At 39.7% G+C, this 21,816-nt stretch overlaps 2 protein-coding genes across 2 annotated transcripts in view; one reads left to right on the forward strand and one right to left on the reverse strand.

Moving 5' to 3' along the window:
• The window catches only part of aatka (apoptosis-associated tyrosine kinase a), a 37,577-nt gene extending 32,317 nt beyond the window's left edge, over nt 1-5,260 (forward strand). The window contains exons 11-14 of the mRNA XM_037689031.1: nt 602-3,938; nt 4,011-4,158; nt 4,248-4,448; nt 4,629-5,260. Coding sequence (XP_037544959.1) covers nt 602-3,938; nt 4,011-4,158; nt 4,248-4,448; nt 4,629-4,657 — 3,715 coding nt within the window. The 3' untranslated portion in view covers nt 4,658-5,260. The remainder of the gene's footprint in view (nt 1-601; nt 3,939-4,010; nt 4,159-4,247; nt 4,449-4,628) is intronic.
• Nucleotides 5,261-7,931: 2,671 nt separating this feature from the next.
• The window catches only part of baiap2a (BAR/IMD domain containing adaptor protein 2a), a 66,161-nt gene continuing 52,276 nt past the window's right edge, over nt 7,932-21,816 (reverse strand). The window contains exons 7-14 of the mRNA XM_037689032.1: nt 20,625-20,777; nt 16,190-16,432; nt 15,775-15,994; nt 15,334-15,535; nt 15,171-15,239; nt 14,930-15,089; nt 14,697-14,734; nt 7,932-8,761 (exon numbers count right to left, since the gene is read on the reverse strand). Coding sequence (XP_037544960.1) covers nt 8,692-8,761; nt 14,697-14,734; nt 14,930-15,089; nt 15,171-15,239; nt 15,334-15,535; nt 15,775-15,994; nt 16,190-16,432; nt 20,625-20,777 — 1,155 coding nt within the window. The 3' untranslated portion in view covers nt 7,932-8,691. The remainder of the gene's footprint in view (nt 8,762-14,696; nt 14,735-14,929; nt 15,090-15,170; nt 15,240-15,333; nt 15,536-15,774; nt 15,995-16,189; nt 16,433-20,624; nt 20,778-21,816) is intronic.

Consider the following 21,816-nt stretch of genomic DNA (forward strand, 5'->3'; position numbering starts at 1 on the left):
GAGAAACATATTTTATTCAAATGCAAGATGATGCACATAGAATATAAATTATAGGGCAGTAGGTCTAACAGGCCAATTAATTTAAAACTACTTAATGGTTTCTATTTTAACAATAGATGTACTTATGGTGGTGCACTGTAGCTATATATCTCTTTTTGCAAGCAGGGGCAGATGATCAATACCCTTTTTATTCTTTATGATCCACTCAGCGTCAACCAGAGTTAAATCGCCCCATTTATCTTTACCTGGAAGTCTCCCAAACATGTTTATATCCATTATTTTTTGTCACTGTTGTCCGTCAGTGGAATAAGCATGTTTGGTACTAAGATACACTGACACACGAAGAAGATCTTCTAACTGTGTCAGCATCTGCACTGCACCTCTTCCAAATGCTCTGCCATTGACTGGAGCAATAAATCTGTGCCAGGTGCTGGTAAAAAGTGCTGATTTCTGGAGTTCTTTTTAAAATTGCATTCTTATTTCTCTCGGATCAACTCTTTAACTTCTGCCTTGGAAGAACACATTTATTTATTTGAAAATATCTTGTATAAAATTCCTTCTTGAGAGTAGTCCAACTACAACTTTTTTGTACTTGTTTCAGGTATGAGGTGATGCAGTTCTGCTGGCTACAGTCAGAGCTCAGACCCAGTATTGAGGAGGTACACCTTTTGGTCACATACCTGTGTGCCAAAGGCTCTAGTGAAGCTGAGGAAGACTTTGAGCAACGCTGGAACGTCTTGAGACCAAACTCACTTGGTAGCACGTCACACACAGCTTCTTCCACATCCCTGGTCCTTACCCCCACATCCAATTCTGCTGACGTCCCCATTGCAGAGCAAATACAGACAGTGGAGCTGGCCTCTTCTGCCTCGTCCTCCTTCCCTCTTCTTCAGCACTTCTCAGACAGCTTTCAGTCTGACACTGGGGATGACCTGCTGACTGTCACTGAGACAAGCCACGGTCTCAACTTTGAATACAAATGGGAACAAGCCCGAGCCGAACAGCCCTACTGCTCTTCTTCTTCTAGTGGAAAACTAGGCCAGGAAAACCCACACTACCAGGATATTTATTATTCAAACACAGGAAGCTCCTCAGGGGGCTGCAAGACTGACAGTCTGACATCAAGCGTATCCCCGTCCTATTATGAGCCTGAACATACAGGTATTGTCCCAGTGCTGAGTGCCCACAGCCCCTCAGTTAGCAGTGAATACTACATTCGCATAGAAGAACCAGTCCAATGCAACATCAAGCTAGAAGATGATGTTGTGGACTACAGCTCAGGACTGGAAACTACTCACATCAGATCATATTCTGAGAATTGCACTGGTTCTTCTACAGCACAGCCTTGTGCTTACTGGTCAACTGCTGACAATACCACATTAAATTACTCTGATTCAAGTCCCACAATTCAGCAAACCATGCAGCCACTGCTCGCTCGTTCATCTGGCAACCGTCCTGTAAAGTTAGGTCACTCTTATAACTCCCTCCCATCTGATTTCAGTAAAATAGACCACTGTGAACAGTCAGCAGTATTCAAGACACATAAACAGTCCTCTTCATATGATTTGAAAACATCACCAGAGTCCCAAACAGCTGTTTTGCATCCTGAGGTTCCCTTTGAAAATCCACAGAGTTTATCACAAGCTGTTAGCAGCCCCAGTTTAGGGTTCTGCGATCCTTACCTCGAAACAAACACAGTTAACGAAAGCTTCCAAAGTCAGGTAGGCTCACTAAAAAAGACCTTTCCCATTCTTAATCACATTGATATAAATATAGGAACAGATGATGGCCTGTTGTTGGGGCGGCGGAGAAGTGAAGAAGAAGAAGTTGACTTGTTTTCTGAGGGAGAGGCCACTAACTGGATCTCAAACCATTCAGCAAACAATAACAGCTTGAGTGTTGACAACAGGCAGACAGGCAGTGGAAGGGACATTTCTGTGAACGTTCCATCCAACACAACGGAATTATGGTCTTTAACCAAGGCCACAACAAGAACCTTCCAGAGTTCTAAACCTTGTGACAGCTTGAAGGGCAGTGGAGGTTGTTCTGGTTGGAGTACTGCTTGTGAGCCCAAGTTAGACTCATACGTCCACTTATGCCACAAAGAGAGAGAAACCTCAGCTCAAGTGGAAAGGCATACAAACTTTAGCAACTCACAAAGCACTCACTCTCTCCTCAGTTCAAACACAACCAGTGAAACAAAGGGTGGACAAATGGAAGCTAAATATGAATCATTACCTCACAGAGAGGGGTTGTACACCGAGACACCTGAGGCAAGTTATTTTAAGTACCCGTGCTCTTGGAAGGAGCCTCAGGCAGGTCAAACAGTGTCTGATGGGCAGAGAAAGATCGCTGAGGGAATCTCAACTGAAGCATCGCTTGGTCTGAGCAGCATGAGGCTCACATATGCACAGACCTCAGAAGGCAGCAGAACATTGGATAGTGGAGTGGGGGTAAGAAAGTCCAGCAGTTGCCTGGTTGAACTTGACTACAGTGAAGATGATGAAGATGACATCACTGATATCACATCAGGGATCTTTGCTGACTTCCACCTTGACTTGAGCGAGGTTGAGGAGGACGACCTCAGCCCAAGGAAAAATCAAGAGAGGGTTTCTAACTCTGTGGATGCCATTAACCTGACATCATCTGTGACAAGCTCCTGTTCCCAGGGCTTCAGCCCAGATCCTTTCAATATCCCCATCTTGCCTAAATCCCTGGATAGTGGCTATGACACAGAAAACAACGAATCCCCAGAGTTTATCTTCAAAGAGCTTGGAGATCCCCTGGGCGGTGAGAATGGCCCGGTGCTTGGTGGAGAATCTGAAATTGCTCTACAGGTTAGTTTAGGGCAGGGGGTCGGCACTTCCATAAGCACTTCAGAGCTACATGTAAAAGGCCTGTTTGGCAAGAATCCATACAGGGACTCCGCTTATTTCTCTGACTATGATGCAGAAAATGAGAGGAGTCCCAATGAGGGAAACCATAAGTTCTTTGCAGGTTCAGAGAACCATCATGGCTCAGCTAATATTTTTAACTCTGTAGAAGACAGTTCTGTTGAAAGGCAAATCAACAACGGAGAAAGTTTAACTAACCTGAGGCACGTTGAAAGTAGTGTTTTGCTGAATCTCTCAGAGGCTGACTCTAACTCACACAACACTTTCTCCACCCCTGGGTTGTCCATGCTGTCACCATTTCCTCCACAGATGGGTGGGTGCCTGACCAAAGAGTCTGCCCCTGCAGAGGAGGATCTCGGTTTGGAGACAGAGCACTCAGCGAATGAGCCTACGTCAGATGTAGGCTCCTCCACTGGGTCAGAACCTTGCTCTTCTGTCCACCAAGCCACCACAAACAGTGAGGGGAGCAGGGGAGCAGAAGGCTGCTACTCTGTCCATTCATTGCTTTCTGGATGCACCATAAATGACTGCAGAGAGGAGTCCTGTGAGGAAACAGAAAATGGTGGATCCCCTGATGAAAAGGAGGTGCCTGAAAACAGTCTCATCAACAAGGACACAGAAAACAGAGCAGAATGCGTCCACATCAACGAGGAAGACTTTGAAGACATAGATGCAGGTGAAAGTGACAGCCTGTGTGAAGAGTCTAATGGTCATCATGACCTTTCCACATCCTCATCTTTGCTGGAGCTTTGTGGAGAAGATGTAAGAGCTCCGCTGGAAGAGGCGGAGGATGAAGACGACTCTGATGACAGCGAGTCTGATGAGGAGCTAAGAACCTACAACATCCAAGATGAAGACAGTGAGGAGAGTGAGGAGGATGTCACCACAGTACCAGTGGTGGTGAGTGACTGCAGCAGGGCGAGCCACCTCCGCGGTCTCCTGAAGATGCCCACCCTCCTCACCCAGTCCTTTTGTGATGAGCTGGAGACAAAGAAGAAAGCGGTGTCCTTTTTCGATGACGTCACAGTGTTTCTTTTTGACCAGGTATGATAGGTCAGAGTTGATTTATTCTATTTTTGCATAAACAGTTATTTAATTGCTTTTTCTAACTTTCAGGAGAGCCCCACTGGAGAGCTGGCTGACAATTCATTCTCCACAGGAAAAGAGTCCAGTGAGCAGGAGCCTTCAGACTCAGAGCTCAAAGCCGAGTCCTCTGATCCTCATTGTGTTTCTGAGGAAGCCGATGAAAACACCTCTGAAGAAGGTGAGAGCATATGCCACATTTTTTTTTTTACAATCCATGACTGTGTATTCTGGATTTATCAGTGTCCTTGGCCATCTGCATGCATTCAGGTGGAAGTTGTGATTGGGAAGATGACCGTTCCTTTGAGCCCTTACCACCTTCACTTCACACAGTCCCTGACCCCGTGTCCTCTCCCACATCCACCTCCAATGCCGATGAAGCTCCTAAACCTGTCCCCGTGCCACATAACCGTTTCATGGTCTCAAGATTCTCTATCACACATGTGTCCGACACCCACATAAGCTCAACAGGTCTGTTTTAAACCTTTCCTTTATGTTGCTTAGACTGCTCAGTAATCTACACCCATTTTTGAACAACTTTGTTGCTTTAAAATGGCCACTGCAAGATGAAAGTTATTGGTTCAGCCATTTATTTGTTTATATCTGTAGAAGATGTTTTATGAAGTAACCTCCATCACTTGTGTCCAACAGGTAATGGTGAAGATGATCCAAAGGACTGAGCAGTCGTTAAAGAAGACAAGAGAAGTTCATCTCAAACACAGAGAAATCACATGATCTTAGTTTAGATGATTTACAGAGATTTATTTTTAATCAGAATTTGGGACATCTGACTTGGTGACCCTTTATGAGACAGTGCCTCATACTGTAGTCAGACACCTGATTGATTTGCACACTTTTTATTCCGTGAAGAAAAAGCAAAAATGGTGCAAGAACAGCAACCCCAGAGTCTGAAGTTATCTTGTTTGCAGAAATATATAAAGATTATTATTGTACTTCTAACTTACAGCACACACACAACAGTACATTATTTGTTCAGTGCTGCACCAGTTTCTTTTGGTGACCACTCAGTTCTTTAAGAATGTAAAATAGAAACCATTCTTAAAGTCCAACCCTAAAAAAAAAAGTGCATCATAGCTGCTGCTCCTCCTTTCATTGGCTGCCTTTACGCATTCCACTGCTCAAGCTATTTTCATCAACTAAAGACTGTTCCAGACCTCAAACGTCAGACTCGACGATTTTTGCAAAAGAAGCGGCGACTATGGTGGCCCTGAGGTGTAAATTAACATTTGAAAAAATGGAATTACATTTTAAAAAACAACAAAAAAACATTTTAAAAATGGAATTACAGTATGTTGGGAAAAAAAAAATTAAATTTGAAAAAAAAAAAAAAAAAACTAAATTACATTTGAAAAAATGGATTACATTAAGCCAAAGTGGAAGTGGCCAGAATTACATTAGAAAAAAACAGAATTACGTTTGATAAAACAGAATACACAAAATAAGTCTTTAAATTATATATATATATATATATATATATATATATATATATATATATATTGGATTCTCAATTAAAAAACAACTGAATGAATGGCACAGACCCCACATCCTTCATGAGTTTGTATTGTTAATAAAGTTAACACACACGCACGCACACCACCACTTAGTTTGTTTTAATGTAATTCCGTTTTTTTCCAATGTACAGTAGTTCCTGGCTACTTGGCGGTTCGTTTATCGCGAACTCACTCTATTGCAGTTTTTCAAAATAAGATTGACATGACACACAAATGGGTGATTGATGGATGAGACGCATAATCGGCATGGATTTTATCAATTCAAAATAAATTATAAATTATTTAGCACTTGCTGCACCTGTGTGCAGCCCAGAGCTGGAGAAAAAGCTTCCTGCTGCACCTTTGTGCAGCCCACACTGCAGGATAAACTTCCTGCTGCAGCTGATCAGCTGATCTCTGTGCAGAGCGGAGAAGTGGGTGTGGCCAAGAACACTTGCAGGTGGCTGAGAGCAGCGGGGGCAGAGGGAAATCATGACATTCTGTGGCTCTTTTAGAGCGTTTAGAGTTTAGAAACATTTTTAGAATATTACAAGAGTGGGGTTTAAAATGCCTTAATATATACACACACACAGACACTAAAATAAACTACTACTTAGGCTACTACTTGTACTGCTATTCCTACTTTGAGGTTTTTCACTTATCATGGGACTTCAGGGTACGGATCCCCCGTGATAAATGAGGGATTGTAATTCCATTTTTTCAAATGCAATTCCGTCCACTTCTGCTTTGACCACTTCCACTTCAGCCACTTCCGCTTTGGCTTAATGTAATTCAGGTTTTTTTTTTTTTTTTTCCCCATATGTAATTTCATTTTTTTCAAATGCTCATTTCCACCTCAGGGCCACCGTAAGCGACACATCTTAAAACACCAGCCATGACTGGTGGTGATGCTGGTGGTTGAGCTGAGCTTGTGACATAAATGCAAGTCGTATACAGATCATGGTGACTGTGATACAGAAAATCAAAAGTGTTGCCACCACTATATTCTTCAGCCTTTGCTGCACTTTATGTAGCCCATCCTGGATTAAAAATAAGCAGAAAATTTGATTTTCTGTTTTTGGTGATAGCTACAGCTTTGTTTGAAAACATATTGGTCTTTTAATGTAATTTCTTAATCATTGAAGTGAAATCAGAAAATGAGGTGTTTCCACTTGTTCCAGTGGCATCAACATGCTGAATGTCTGTTCTTTTTATGCATCTCTTGCTTAAAAATCTCATACACAAATTATGTACTACCTTGTGCTGAATGCCCGAGCCTGACGTGTATGAACTAAGCAATCAGAAAAAGACATTGTATGAATCTTATATCATGTAGCTGGTAGCTTGACTTGAATTACTTCTGCTGTATTGACAGATCCCTTCTCTCTAGTTCTGTAGTTCCGAGTGCCAATATCTTACCTTTCCAACTTGCCTTTTCAAGCTGTGCAGAAACATTGCCAGCATTTTTGTATGACCATTCTGAAACGGTAACTAATGCAGGATGACAGTCTCAAATTTGCCAAAGAAATATTGAAAAGCCCGTTGGTCTGAGCAGCAGATACCTTTGGAGAAGGTGAGTTATGCACTGGGAGTAACATCACCGTTTCCATTTGTTCCTCACTCATGGCTGTTGTACCATCCATCCCCTTCAAATATATACATATAAATGAATAAATTCAAGTAATTTTTCCCCTTCTTGTATTTGTGATAGATTTATTTGAATTTATGTCAAAGATCTGTAGGTACAAACAAAACGTGACAATGTAACACATAAAAAAGGGGCAATTGTGCACATTTAAATTTATTTTAGACAAGATAATTTATACACATGTTCTGTACAGTACAGGTATAATACAAACGAGGACAAACATGAGAAATGAAGATGAGCGGTATGCACGTATATAAAAGTGTAAAAAAAAAGAAGAAGCTTTTTTAAAATGAAAGCCTAGTTTACTAGATTAGATTTGTAAATAAAGCAAGCCCATATCACACAGTGTAAATGACTCATCTGTAAAAATAAAAAAAATAAAAATTCTAACTTACTTTCTTTGCTGCAACTCAACGTCAGCTCAATCACACAACCATTCATATACACATTTTGTGCTTCTCACTTTCATCTTGATCTTCACATCGTATCAAAACAGCTTCTCTCAGTTTCATGTCCCACATGAGTGTACCGTGTAATACTGAGAATGAAAGCTCAAAAACGATGACAATACTGTACCTTATCTGTAAAACTAATACTCCTTTTAAAGCTAAACATTAAATAAAAACAATCCCGTTATATATGCATTTCCCCCCATCTTCTGAGAGTCTGCCAGACTAGATATTGCTGAAATTCAAATAGAGGGAAAGATAAGCACTTCAGAATATACATCTGTATTTCTGTAGAGCTGCAACTGCACTATGCGGAAGCTTGCTTGAGCAAAAAAAAAAAAAAAAAAAAAGAGCTAAAACGAAAATTAAACAAAACAAAAAGGTGAAACAATCCCATCAATAATTTCAGGATCATAAAAGTACCTGTGGAAGTCTGCTGCACATTCCCTTAAACCAATTTATAGAACAGAAACCAATATATGAATAAAAAATAATGCAAAAAGGCACAGTTCCCACATTAAACATCTGGGTTACTGTACATCAACTATTACCTATGAACTCCTATATAATTTAACAGATGTGGATTTATAGTTACGTGACAAACCGTCTGCTTCGAGCCGCTTGTGCTTCTCCATTCAAACCAATTTCATGCTGGAAGAATCGTTTCCAAACATTTCATGTTTACCCTCCAGTCTCAAAGTAATGCAGACTGAGCCTTCACTCCTAAATAATGTAAATAATACCAAATAAAATCTGTCGTGTATAGTGTAAAATTAAAACAAAAAGCTAATCCTATAATAGAAGTGCAGATAATTAGTTACTTCCTAGCCGTACCTTCAACAGAACTGATTTCACTATAATACGGTCTACTGCCACGGTTTCTTCCTGACTGTTCAGGCCGAGACATTCAGTAGAGGTAAAAGCAGTTTCAGAAAAATTTATTGGAAATTCTTTAATTTTCTGAGCAAAGTAACTAAATTCCCAGTTCTTGATTATCAATACAGCTCCCCCCTGAATCCCATCTCTTGGTTCTCCTGTGGTATTAAAGCATGCCAGTGATGGCTATTATGTAGCCATGAGTGGGAACAGTGGGGGGCAGCAGGCTGCTAGTAGTAGATGGGTGCAGATCGGTCGTCAGTGAAGGTGGGCCGGAGGAAGATCTCTATTGAGCGGTCACTGCGGGGAGAGGAGGGGTGGGACAGGGGACACTTTTAGTTAGCATGAACAAAATAGCTATTTTTGATATATACATAAAGGTCATTTTAGTACCACAAGCCCTTTTTTTTTATTGAATAACTGTAAATAAATAATAAATGTTTTGTGAGCGCAGGCATGGGGTGAGAAAAAACAAAATACAGCCATGAAAAAGAGTTAGTGATAGCATGGAGGGTTAGTGTCTTCTCTGTGCGATCGTGTTAGGAAGGAAAAATAAAAATAAAACCCAAAGACTGCTGGATTGTGCAAATCAAACAATAGCAAAAACAAAAACAATTAAAAACAAGGATTTCCATTGCCCAGCCAGTGAAAGCAGAAGCAGGCAGCAACAACGTGAAGAAAGAATGATTGGTTAGGAGACGATGGAGACTGGTGACTTACGGAGGTCCTGTTCCCTCAGAACCGTGATAATTCTGGACCCAAACTGAAAGGTAAAGAGAACCTTTGGGTTTGAATGGTTCATATCTCACATCATGCATGGATCACAATTTGTTGGACACTTGTTAGTCTGATGCAAGATGAACATACCATAATTAGCTGGAATGACGAATGCAACGCAGGAGTGCACACTTCATGCTCAACATGCCATACCATGTGCAAAACCCATTTTTAACTGAACACAAATTTTAATGTAAATTAAATTATAATATATATATATATAAAAAAAACGGGTTACATCTGGCAGAATGTCTACTTTTGATATTCCAAATACAACTCACAGACAAGAAAAAAAAATAAAATAAAACTAGGCAGGCAGAAAAGTTCAGGTACAATACACACACTGAACACCACACACACATTCTCTACAGCGAAGATGCTGTGGATGCTGGGGGAGGTGCAGGGATGAAACGTGCACAGCCGGGACAGAGATTTACTCACAAAAGTGCTCATTTTTTTTAATATTCAATAAGGGAACAAAAAAAAGTAAAACAAAATTGTAAATAATGCCTTCTCACTGGCAGAACAGACTTCTCCACAGACCAGACTGTTTATTAATATATAGATGTGTGTTTTATTTAGAATAGTTTCGTAAAAAGTCACCATACATTCAAGGTCAATTTTTTTTAGCATCACATTTTCCAGTTTTCCTCCACAGCATGCATTAGATAAACATTTGCTAATCAGCAGGTGTTCGTTGATTCTACAAATATGTTAGTGTTCATTTTTTAAGAAAAGACCGAAAAAAAGAAAAAAGGAAAAAGAAAAAGGGAAACATTACAGAGTCACTCAGGGAATACAATAATAAATAACAAGAAAAGCTGCAAAAGCCGTCTTTTTTTCCCAACCTGTAAATGTAAACAGCTGTAATTGAGGATACTCATTGAAAGATCGCGCAGATCACTACAGCTTCAGGTGATCAATAAAATATGATAAAATCATTTAAAGAAAATTGGTGTAAGGGGTTTAACGTCACCAAAAATAAAACGGAAGTAGTTTCAGCCAGGATTTGTTACCGTATTGTTCGGACCATAAAGGCGCACTTAAAATCCTTTAATTTTCTCAAAAATCCACAGTGAGCCTTATGTATTAAACCTGGTTGTTCTTACTGACCTCGAACCAATTGTATGTGGTTATTGTGAATGAGTTGAATAAAGTTTGACTTGTCTGTTTTGTTTAGTTTATAATCCGGTGCGCCTTATAGTCCGGAAAATACGGTAGTTTATTTGTAAACGTTTGTGTATCTGTAGGTGCAAAGGTTATTCAAGCACACATTTTAATGTGAGAAAGCAAACTGAATTGACAAAAAAATATTTGATATAGCTATATATAACGTTAAATGTAGAAACTTTCAAAATTTGCTTCATTGCACATATATTGTGTTTCATAAAGGAAGGGGATCAAAAGCAAAGTAAGGCAAACATGACATCGTCTGGACAGAAAATCTGAGCACTGACACAAGGAAGCACAGCAGGACCTATGGGAATGTCTCGTAACAGAAACATTAGCTGCTGGACAGCCTCTGAACTTTACTTTGAACAAAGCTTTTTGAGCGTTTGTCTTGGATGAGAACTGAATAACATTTGGCCCCAAGGTGCTTGAAAAGGCCGTCAGTAAGTGGCTTAAGTACGATGACACTGAAGTCTTTTGGCACTTGTACAGTACATGAACATGTCTTTCGGTTTAGACAAAAATGACACAACCATGTACATGCATGAAAGACAAGCAGTAGCAAAGGCAGTCTCTTGAGAGATCCGTCCATGATGGTGGACTGCGATCAAAGAGTTTTCAGAGTCCGTAACGCTGCATGCCGAGCAGGTAGGCCCCGCTCAGGCTCTCTCGCTCAACGCAATCCTCCACCCACCAGCCGCTACTGTCCACACCGACGCCACCAGCAGCAGCACCCAGGACGGACAGCAGGAGGAAAGGAGGGACCCGGGGAGGAAGAGAGGACAGAAAGGAGGGATGAAACTGGCCTCTTCCATTTGGAGAAGGGGTGTGTGTGGAGGCAGAAGGGGAAGAGGTGGAGCTAAGTGGACAGGAGGGAGGATAAGAGGGAGGAAAGATGGGGAGGAGGAGGCCCCTGTGCTATCCGGAGCTGTCTCTGTTTCTGTCTGTATGCCTGTTCTCACACAGTCGAAATCAATTTGCCATCAGGACTGTCACTGTGGAACAAAGAGAGAAGGAAGCTTGCCAGGTCGGACACACTCAGAGAAATGGAGAGAGACAAGACAGGCACAGTGAGGCGGGGTGGGTTTAAGGAGAAGTGCAGGTGAGGGGTCAAGAAATCTGTTTCGCCCCACCTGCAAACTCCAAATCCACCCACCAAAATCAGGAAGATCAGACTCAATTCCATCATCAACACCACATGTTTGCTGGAACAATGTGTTCTACAATTTGGGATTTTTTTTTTTTCTCAAATACACTAAAAATAATATTTAAAAAAAAGTTGCTGTTGATGAGGAAATTTTTACGTCATGTCTGTAGCTGGAGGGATGTAGGATTAATCAGATTGGGTGAATACACCCTGCACGACAGTGTTGTCTCAAAATACTGATACAGAATTAAAACTCACAAACATTTAGAGCAGACAGGAGTGTGTTTGTGTAAAAGCTTGACACTGGTGCTCAAAGCCCCAGGCTGACGAGCACTGATGACTGAGATGAGGTCAGCATGATGTCTACCATCACAACACATACTGTATACTCCAAACACCAGTACAATTATACAGCCAGTCCAGGACATTTAACTATTTCCCACTCATTCATACAATTACCCCTCCCCAAACACAAATAAACCAGTTTACACACATTTATATACATATATAGAAGGATGTACTGCCTGACTGGACAGAAAGAAGCACAGTATATTTTCTAACCTCAGCTTCATCAAATAAACTTGAGAGTGAGCAAGAACTTAACTAGATTAAAGCTAAACACACTCATCTGATAAAACTGAGAAACTGGGGGAAAATAATCCTACTAAACCACAATCAGTATTAAGAATGATTTAAAATTGCCTTAGGTGGAAAAGTAAAAAGCCAGCAAAAATGTTTAAATCAAACAGTGTACAACAGAAAAGACGAAGAGTTTCTTAAAACTACAGTAATTTAGATCTATTCAACTAAACTATGAATAAGTTAATGAATAAATGCATAAAATAAATGGGGCCAAAGGTCAAAGTAAAAATGTATATAAAAAAACGTAATGTTCAAGATCTAAAAAACAAAAGTGTGTGTGTGTGTGTACATATATACACACAGGTGCTGGTTATAAAATTTGAATATCATGACAAGTTGATTTATTTCAGTAATCCCATTCAAAAAGTGAAACGTATATTATATTCATTCATTACACACAGACTGATCTATTTCAAATGTTTATTTATTTTAATGTTGATGATTATAACTAACAACTAATGAAAACCCAAAATTCAGTATCTCAGAAAATTAGAACATTAATAAGACCAATAAATAAAAAGTATTTAAAAAAATGTTCAACTGAAAAGTATGAACATGAAAAGTATGAGCATGTACAGCACTCAATACTTAGTTTCAATACTTAGTTGGGGCTCCTTTTGCCTGGATCACTGCAGCAATGTGGCGTGGCAGTCGATCAGTCTGTGACACTGCTCAGGTGTTGTGAGAGCCCAGCTTGCTCTGATAGTGGCCTTCAGCTCTTCTGAATTGTTGGGTCTGGTGTATCACATCTTCCTCTTCACAATACCCCTTAGTTTATCTATGGGGTTAAGGTCAGGCGAATTTGCTGGCCAATTAAGAACAGGGACACCATGGCCCTTAAATCAGGTACTGGTAGCTTTGGCACGTTGTGCAGGTGCCAAGTCCTGTTGGAAAATGAAATTGGCATCTCCATAAAGTTGGTCAGCAGCAGGAATCATGAAGTGCTCTAAAACTTCCTGGTAGACGGCTGCATTGACCTTGGACCTCAGAAAATGGTCAATGGTAAATGGACTGTACTTGTATAGAGCCTTTCTATATTATTTCAAGATACTCAAAGCTCTTTACACTACAATCTGTGTCCTCATTTACCCATTCATACAGCACTCTACTAGATCTCTACAAAGCTAATTGAACAAATCATTCTAAAGAGACTAATCAGTACTTTAGATCACATTCATACACCGATGGGACACACATCAGATGCTATGAGGGGTTCAGTGTTTTACCCAGGGACACTTAGGCATTTGACTGCTGGTGGATTCGAACCCCCAACTCTCGCATTGGAGGACGACTGGTCTAACCACTCAGCCACAGCCGCCCTGTGGAAAAACACAGTGGACCAACACCAGCAGATTAAATGGCACCCTAAACCATCACTGACTATGGAAACTTGACACTGGACCTCAAGCAATGTGGATTCTGTGCCTCTCCTCTCTTTCTTCAGACTCTGGGACCTTGATTTCCAAAGTAAATGCAAAATTTACTTTAATCAGAGAACATAACTTTGGACCACTCAGCAGCAGTCCCAGGGGAGACGCTTCTGACGCTGTTTCTTGTTCAAGTGTGGCTTGACACAAGGAATGAGACAGCTGAAACCCATGTCTTGCATATGTCTGTGCATGGTAGTTCTTGTAGCACCGACTTCAGCTGCAGTCCACTTTTTATGAATCTCCCCCACATTTTGGAATAGGTTTTCTTTCACCTTCCTCTCCAGGGTGCGGTTATTCCTGTTGCTTGTGCACTTTTTTCGACTACATCTTTTCCTTCTCTTCACCTCTCTATTAATGTGCTTGGACACAGAGCTCTGTGAACAGCCAGCCTCTTTAGCAATGACCTTTTGTGTCTTGCCCTCCTTGTACAAGATGTCAGTGGTCGTCTTTTGGACATCTGTCAAGTCAGCAGTCTTCCCCATGATTGTGTAGTCTACAGAACTAGACTGAGAGACCATTTAAAGGCCTTTGTAAGTGTTTTGAGTTCATTAGCTGATTAGTGTGGCACCAGGTGTCTTCAATATTGAACCTTTACACAATATTCTAATTTTCTGAGATACTGCATTTGGTGTTTTCATTGTCACTTATAATAATCAACATTAAAATAAACATTTGAAATATGTCGGTCTGTGTATAACGAATGAATATAATATACAAGTTTCACTTGTTGAATGGTATTACTGAAATAAATCAACTTTTTCATACAAATACACACACACACACACAAGTGTGTATATTAAAATAAAGAAATACACTAGTATGTGATTATTGCATCTTTACTTCTAAGTTTAGCACTGAAATGCTTTTACCTTTCTTTAGAAAAATAATCTTCTAAATTATAACAAATGGAATTAAAACGCAACAACTAGATTTAAGTGAAGCAGTCGCCTTGCTGGTTTTTGCAATTTAATCTGATGTTATCTCAACTGTAAGTGTCTGGCAGTTTAAAGCAGTGACAATCATACAGCATGAGCCAATATTTGGTGGGACAGGTGGATATGTCACTTACCTTGTGGCAAAGCGGCTGTCATAATCCTCAATGGCAGGCTGTAAAAAATGGCAACAGTAAGCGTTGTACTGAGGTGGAAACACTAGGTGGCAGCAGAAACCAGAAATGTTTTTCAGTTACTGCAGGATTACTCATGTTCAATTATACAACAAAGATCTACAGTAGATGGTAGCTTCAAATTAACTAAACAAGTGTAACAAGTGTAGAATCAAGTGTATTACACATCCCACTACCTGCGGAGCGAAGCCTGCCATGCTGTAGGGCCGTGGGCGAGTCTGGGCTAGGCTCTGTGCCAGCAGTCGGGCAGTCAGGCCATAGTCAGGTGTGGGCAGCGATGCATCGCTCTCCAACAAGTTCCCTGTGCTGCTGCTTTTTCCATGATGAAGGCTGGAACTGTGAGAAAACAGCAGCATCAGACTCCAATTCATTTGGTTTTATTATGGTGACAGGCTTTTTATGAAAAGGGCCGCATACTTCACTCTGAGCTTATCTCCATCACTCTCAGGCAGAACTCGTGTGTAGGAGAATGGGAACCAGCCACGCCTGGTAAAAAGAGAGAAATTAATTTTAATATATGCAATAAACACTAGGATTGCACAATATGAGCTCGGGAAATACAGGCTACATTAATATTTACATCTTGTTTTTCTCATTCTCTCCATAGTGCCAGCCATCACGGGCTTCAGGCACCAGCAGAGTGATGACATCTCCTTCAGAGAAGCTGAGCAGGGTGCTGTTGTCCCCTGCAGCATGAGAGAAGATGGCCTGGACACGGGAGCGCCCGTTCTTCTCAAGTCCAGCTGCCATAGAACTGGACCTAGGCAGGGTCCTTGTTTCTCCTGTGGAGTTTTGGATAACTTATGATTATAAAAGTGGCATGAACTGTTAATTTAAGTTGTTTATTTTCAAGCACAGCCAGAACTCTAAATGTTGCACTTTCTAAAATGTGCTTTTGTATAACACAGCTTACCAAACTACAGAATAATTCGCAGTCTTGTAAGAAACTAACCATATTTGCTTCATTGTGTGTTTAAGTTTCAGTGAATGACCAACTCCAAAGAATGTTTGGATCTCTTACCCACTGGGTTTTTGTTCTTAGCAGGAGCAGGCCTGCGGACAGGAAGGGTGTTGGAATAAACATCGCTGACCTGTCTCTGAGGCTGAGACTGGCTCTGTGCCTGACTTTGAGGGGATGGAGGTCTGACTTGGGACATATTACTCCCTTCTGTCCAGTATTCCTCACCATGGACTCCTGTTGTCCCATTGACCATGGACATACCATCAGGTCCCATCAGCCTCTGGAAGAAACATGACGCATTAATTCAGTGCATGAATGTCTCTTCGTAATACTCCATCAAAAGTGAGTTTTGTAAATAACTGCTTAGCAGCAAGTGCAACTTAAAAATAAAACAATTTCCACAAAACTTTATCTCAAAGTTGATATTTTTAAGTGCAACTGTAAATGTAAAAAAAACCCCTCCTGATTTCCTCACCGCTTGGTGTCCAAGGCCACTCCCCATGAAAACAGCCAGCTCTGGGGGGATAGGAAGAGGCTGAGCCCCTGGGATGGGGTCTGAGATCACCAGGTTGGATTTGGAGGTGTGCAGAGGACTTGTGCCCCCGAGAGCACCAGAACTCATCTGTTGGGCCAGAAGCATCGCCCTCTCTGGCAGTTTGTTTGGGTCTGAACAGGCCTGCTGCCACACTGGGATCTTTTGAGTCAGAAGGTCTTTACCCTGAGGTAAAAAAAATAAAAATACAAAAAGGAAAATGTAACAAAACAATAGAAAGTGCAGAATAATAAGAAAGATGTTGTAAAACTAGCTGTAATGTGGGGATTTTTCTTACCATCAAAATTATACAAACAAAAAAAAAAAACCATCCAGTCTTAAAAAAATAGAGCATCCCTGACCTCTGCCCTTTATGCAGCTATGATAAGGGGCTGTGTGGATATAGCAGACTAACCAAGCTGCCCACAGCTGCAATCCACAGCCTGTGGACAAGACTCCTCAGTTGTTGAAACTTGTTCTTGAACAAAAATATCTGTTCATATGTTTTATATACACACAAACTGTGAAATGTTCTTTCACTGAGCCTCAAATCTTTGTTTTCCCCTCATTGTAATACAGATATCTGCACATTAGAAACCTTCTGGGAGTGGGTTCTTTAGTTTGGTGAAGGTGAAAACTTCCCACGCACACCCCCATACTGATTAATGACCAGACATGTCCAAGAAAATAAATAAATAAAAAACTACTGCAGCTCAGTGAACACGCATCCCATCCTCATGCTGCCACCTCCAGGCTCTTCCCACCAATAATCCCATTTGACTGATGCACTCCATTACCCATGAATCTGATGCTCTTTTTTGTTCTTATTTATTTTTCTTTTACATGACAATGGAAACCAAACAAGTACTGTATTTTTTGCTGTATAAGTCACACCTTTTGCATAAATTATCAAGTCCTGAAACTTATACACCAAAGCGACTAATATACGTGCCACCTCCACATATTTATAATCCAATTTTTGGCTGAGATCTGACGATTTCATTTATTCTGACTTAGAAAATATTGAACACTACCATTGTCAGCCACTAGAGGGCACTTGGACAATATGGCAAGCCAAGTGTCTAATAGGCAAAAGTGGCTATTAATGAGACACTTGGCTTGCCATACAGGCCACCTTTGTCTCGCTCCAGAACTCCTGGAGCAAACATCAAATCAGCTACATTTTGTCGCACCGCCCAGGCAAAATGCAGCTGATTTGACCATTAAAGTGCATTTATTAAGGAAAAGTTCAACTGAGACACAACTTTGCTATACGTTCGAGTAAACAAACAATTGTTTTTAAGTGTTAATCTTGTTAAAGTCCTCCAGTGCACACTCCCGCGGCCGCCATTTGGCAGCAAAACGATTTTTGGCACAACACCGGCCCACGTTTCCGGGTGGTCAGTAGTGACGCATAACGAAGACAAAGCGTCAGCGGTGATGCACAACAGATGTGACTTATCTGGCGCAGCGACGTATTTATGTTTTTATTTCCACTTTATTAGACATATTTGGACAGATGCGACTTATACGGCGGTGCGACATGTACGGCGGCAAGTACGGTAACTCCTTCTGTAAACAACATAGATGCAGAGGAGTTTAGAGCCATGCTCATTTGTTTCAGCCAGGCTTTATTTCAATTATTTAACAATAAAGTCAGCATCGTTGTGCCTTCTTATATCAGGGTTTCACTGAAAGAGTGAAACAGTATATTGCACAAAAAGGTAACAAAATGCTCAAAAGATGTTTGATGGATTATGGTTTTAAGTCTGTAGGCTGTTCAACGTCTACAAAAATACAGTACTTTGACTAAAGTAAAATCACAAGGTTCTCACCAGGTCTTAAAATCCTTCCTTAGATAGAAAACTTTACTAATTGGCTTTTTTATGTATGTGAATGTTTCCGTTCAGTGCCCTGAGACAACTTTGTTGTGATTTGGCGCCATATAAATAAACTGAATTGAATTAAAATAAACAGATCATTTCAATAAAATTTAAAAATAAAGGACATTACATTGAGTTATAAAAAAAGAAGCAAAAACATATAATGTGTTAAACATAAAGCTAATGCTTCTATATACAAGTTTAAAAAGTGAAATGCAGATATGTGATGAAATTTAAACTTTGCTTAAAAGGAACAGAAGTCACATCCATTCGCCATTTGAACAATATGAGAAAACAGAAAATGACACTTGAAAAATAAATATAAAATAAATACAGTGTCCTGAGCTGCAGAAGAGGAAAACTTCTTGAAATATTTGCCAATTTGATGATCTGAGGCTTTCAGGTACTCCAGATAGAAAAGACTAAATCAGGAGAGTGCTGACACAACATAAAGGAAACAAAGACAACATTGACTTTGATTTTACAATAATAGTTGTTTCTGCCAATCTGTCTATCTATAATCAATTTGGAGTTCATCATTCAACTGTGAGAAATATAATTCACAAATATAAACAGAGATATTTTCTAAGAAAGTCACATTAAGTTCAGTCTGAGGTCAAACGATAAGGAATTTCCAAACACACACACAAAAAAACCAACAATTATCATATTTCACTCTATGGACTGTTCATGTTGAACAGTAAAGCTTGTGATGCTACAGTTAAAAATGGTCTAAACATGTTTATTCATGTTGATGGGATTCCAAGAAGAAAGACCGTTTTCTATCAAAATAACGTGCGAGCTGCCTTTAAACAAACCACAAGTTCTGTAGCACAAGGTTCTGTAGACAGACGAGACCAAATTTAAAGTTGTTCAGCCGGAATGCCCAAAGCTACATTTGAAAAAAAAAAGGTACCACTTTACAATAAAGCTCCTCTTATAGATGTCTAAAATAGTTTATAGATACATTATTAATTCCTCTATAAACACTTTTTAAATCATTAATAATAACTGCTTATTATGCGAGACAAAACTGACCAGTTTCTTGTGAGCCAAATCTGTTCACCTATATCGTTCATCTAGAGTCGTTATATTTAACATATCAGACCAAGTTAGTAAGCACAATAAGCATTTGTAAACTTATTTATTTAGTATATTATATTGTACTTTATCACTACATTATAAGTATCTAACTAATATATCCTAAAAAAAAAGTAAGTTTACAAATGCTTATTGTGCTTACAGGGTAGTAACAGTCTGAAATGTTAAATATAACAACCCTATAGATGAAATATGTATGTGGCAGATTTGGTTCACTGTTTGGCGAGAAACTGGTCAGTTTTGTTTCTCTGTCACCCTTAATTAATGCATAATAAACAATAATTTATAAAGTGTTTATAGAAGAATTAATAATGCATTTATAAACTATTTATTAGCCATCTATAAAGGGGAGCATTATTGTAAAGTGGTACCGAAAAGAAAGTCAAAGCACATCAGCTAAAACCTCCTTAAAGCAGCTGTCGAGTATTGTGGTGGAGTTTGATGATTTGGGTTCATTTCACCGTGACAAGACCAGAGCAGTTTGCAGCTAATGATCCGACTGGGATACATTGTATTATTATTATTTTTATTTCTTATTATTTCAGGTCTCTGTTGTAAATCAACGTGTGGCATGGAGGCTGCACAGCTGCAGAAAGAAAAGCTTTGCAGAGAGTGGTGAAGGCTGCACAGAAGACTGTTGGGAGTTGGTCTCCCCACCATCACAGACATTTACACCTCCAGATGCAGGAAGAGAGCCATCTGCATCATGAAGGACCCCACTCACCCAGCACACACACTTTTTGCCCCGCTCCCCTCAGGAAGGAGGTTAAGGAGCATTAAGTGTGGAACCACTAGACTGAGGAACAGCTTCTACCCTGAGGCTGTTGGGCTCATGAATCTCTAACCAGAATAATCACTGAAGAATCCCATCATGTTGCTGCTGATCTGTTTCATGTTGATGTGTTCATGCGTACTCATCTGCTCACACAGACTCATGTTTGTGCTGCTGTTTTTTCTTTTACAAAGTACCACATGAGATGCAAATGACAAATAAATCTCTGACTCTAAATGAGTCCCCGAGGCTCAATGGGATTAACCTGTGTAAATAAATGTTGAATGAATGAAAAATTATGAACGTTTAGTGTTTTTTCTAGAATAATGCTCTACAGTTGACATTTCAAATAAAATGAAGATGACAGCCGCAGGAAGCATAATACAAAGACAATTTGTTTTTAAGTATAATATGCTAAATAACCATGTGTCTTTGCATATTATGCTTAAAAACAAAGTTTATGCATAACTTTAAATAGTACATCAGGTACATTAAGCTTCCTAGTATGAGTATAAATAATTCCACCGCTAATAAAAGTAAGATATCTACTTACAAAGGTTAGACTCGGCTAATAAATGAACAATATAACAAACATTTATGATGATGCGGCACCGTAACTTACCTTCCCATGGTAGGCGCTGCTGTTTTTGGCGACAGCACATTGTCGATCCACCAGGAAGCAGTATCTGCGACGCTCCTCTGACAGCGCCTGCTTGTATCCCTCAGCAATGAATGTCTCTAATTCTGTCTGCTTGTTGCTGATCGTCTCCACAAACTGAAGGAAAAACACAACACACACATTAGTACACATTAATAAATGACTCCGTGTGTCGCCTTTTCTCTTATAGCTATGCAATGGTTTTTGTAACATTTTTTAATTGTGCTTGTAAATAAAAATAGACTTAAATTCTAGTTAAAAAAATAAATAAATCTAAACTTGTGCAAAATAATCCTATCTACTATCTGCCACAGTTTGTAGATAAAGACTTTTTTTCCCCAGACACCCAATTATTGATCTTATAGATTGACCAGATCTTTCAGTTTAAGCCATATTAGTTATTGATGCACTGCAGGTTTAAAAAGACAGAAAATACTTCCACCAAAAGCTCATTTTTCCTCCTGACAATCAAGCCAAACGCCAAAAGCTTTAAATTAAAAAGTCAATTAAAGCAAACAGTTAAAGACTAAGTAATTCTTACATCCATGTGGATGCACACTTCTGAATCAGGAGACGTTCAGATAAACAGTCTTATGCTGTCAGTCACTTCACAGCTCTACTGAAACAACTAAAGAAGAAGTGCACAGAGGACATCTTTGTTGTGCAGCCAGAGAGCCTAAATTGAACTTTCTTTGTTTAACTGCCGTCTAATACATTCAATTATGAAATAAAGAGCTTGTACTGTGAGAAAAAAATTACAACAATGACACTAATTACCTTACATTACTTTAAGTTACAGTGTCTTCTGTTTATTTTATTTTATTAGATCATAAAAGTACTTTTAATTGTCGATTTATGGGTTTACTGTGCAGCACTTTGGTCAGTTTGGGCTGTTTTGAATGAACATTTGATTATTAAACAGATTGCACAAAATCTTTGTTTAAAACTCTGGCCTGCAAGTGCATGCCTTTAAGGAATATACAATTTTTGATTTGACTTGATTTTGCATGTTTGATAGTAAAATAAACAATGGCTGGATTAATAAATGTTTTCATATGAAAATATCTCGGCTCATACGTTAGCAGTTGCTTTTGGCAGCTCCTAATTCTGTGGAATTTTTACAAAATCCAACGACGATGCAAAAACAGTAACACAA

Source organism: Nematolebias whitei, chromosome 15 (genome assembly GCF_014905685.2).
Source record: "Nematolebias whitei isolate Nwh7 chromosome 15, NemWhi1, whole genome shotgun sequence".
NCBI classification, from domain to species: Eukaryota; Metazoa; Chordata; class Actinopteri; order Cyprinodontiformes; family Rivulidae; genus Nematolebias; species Nematolebias whitei.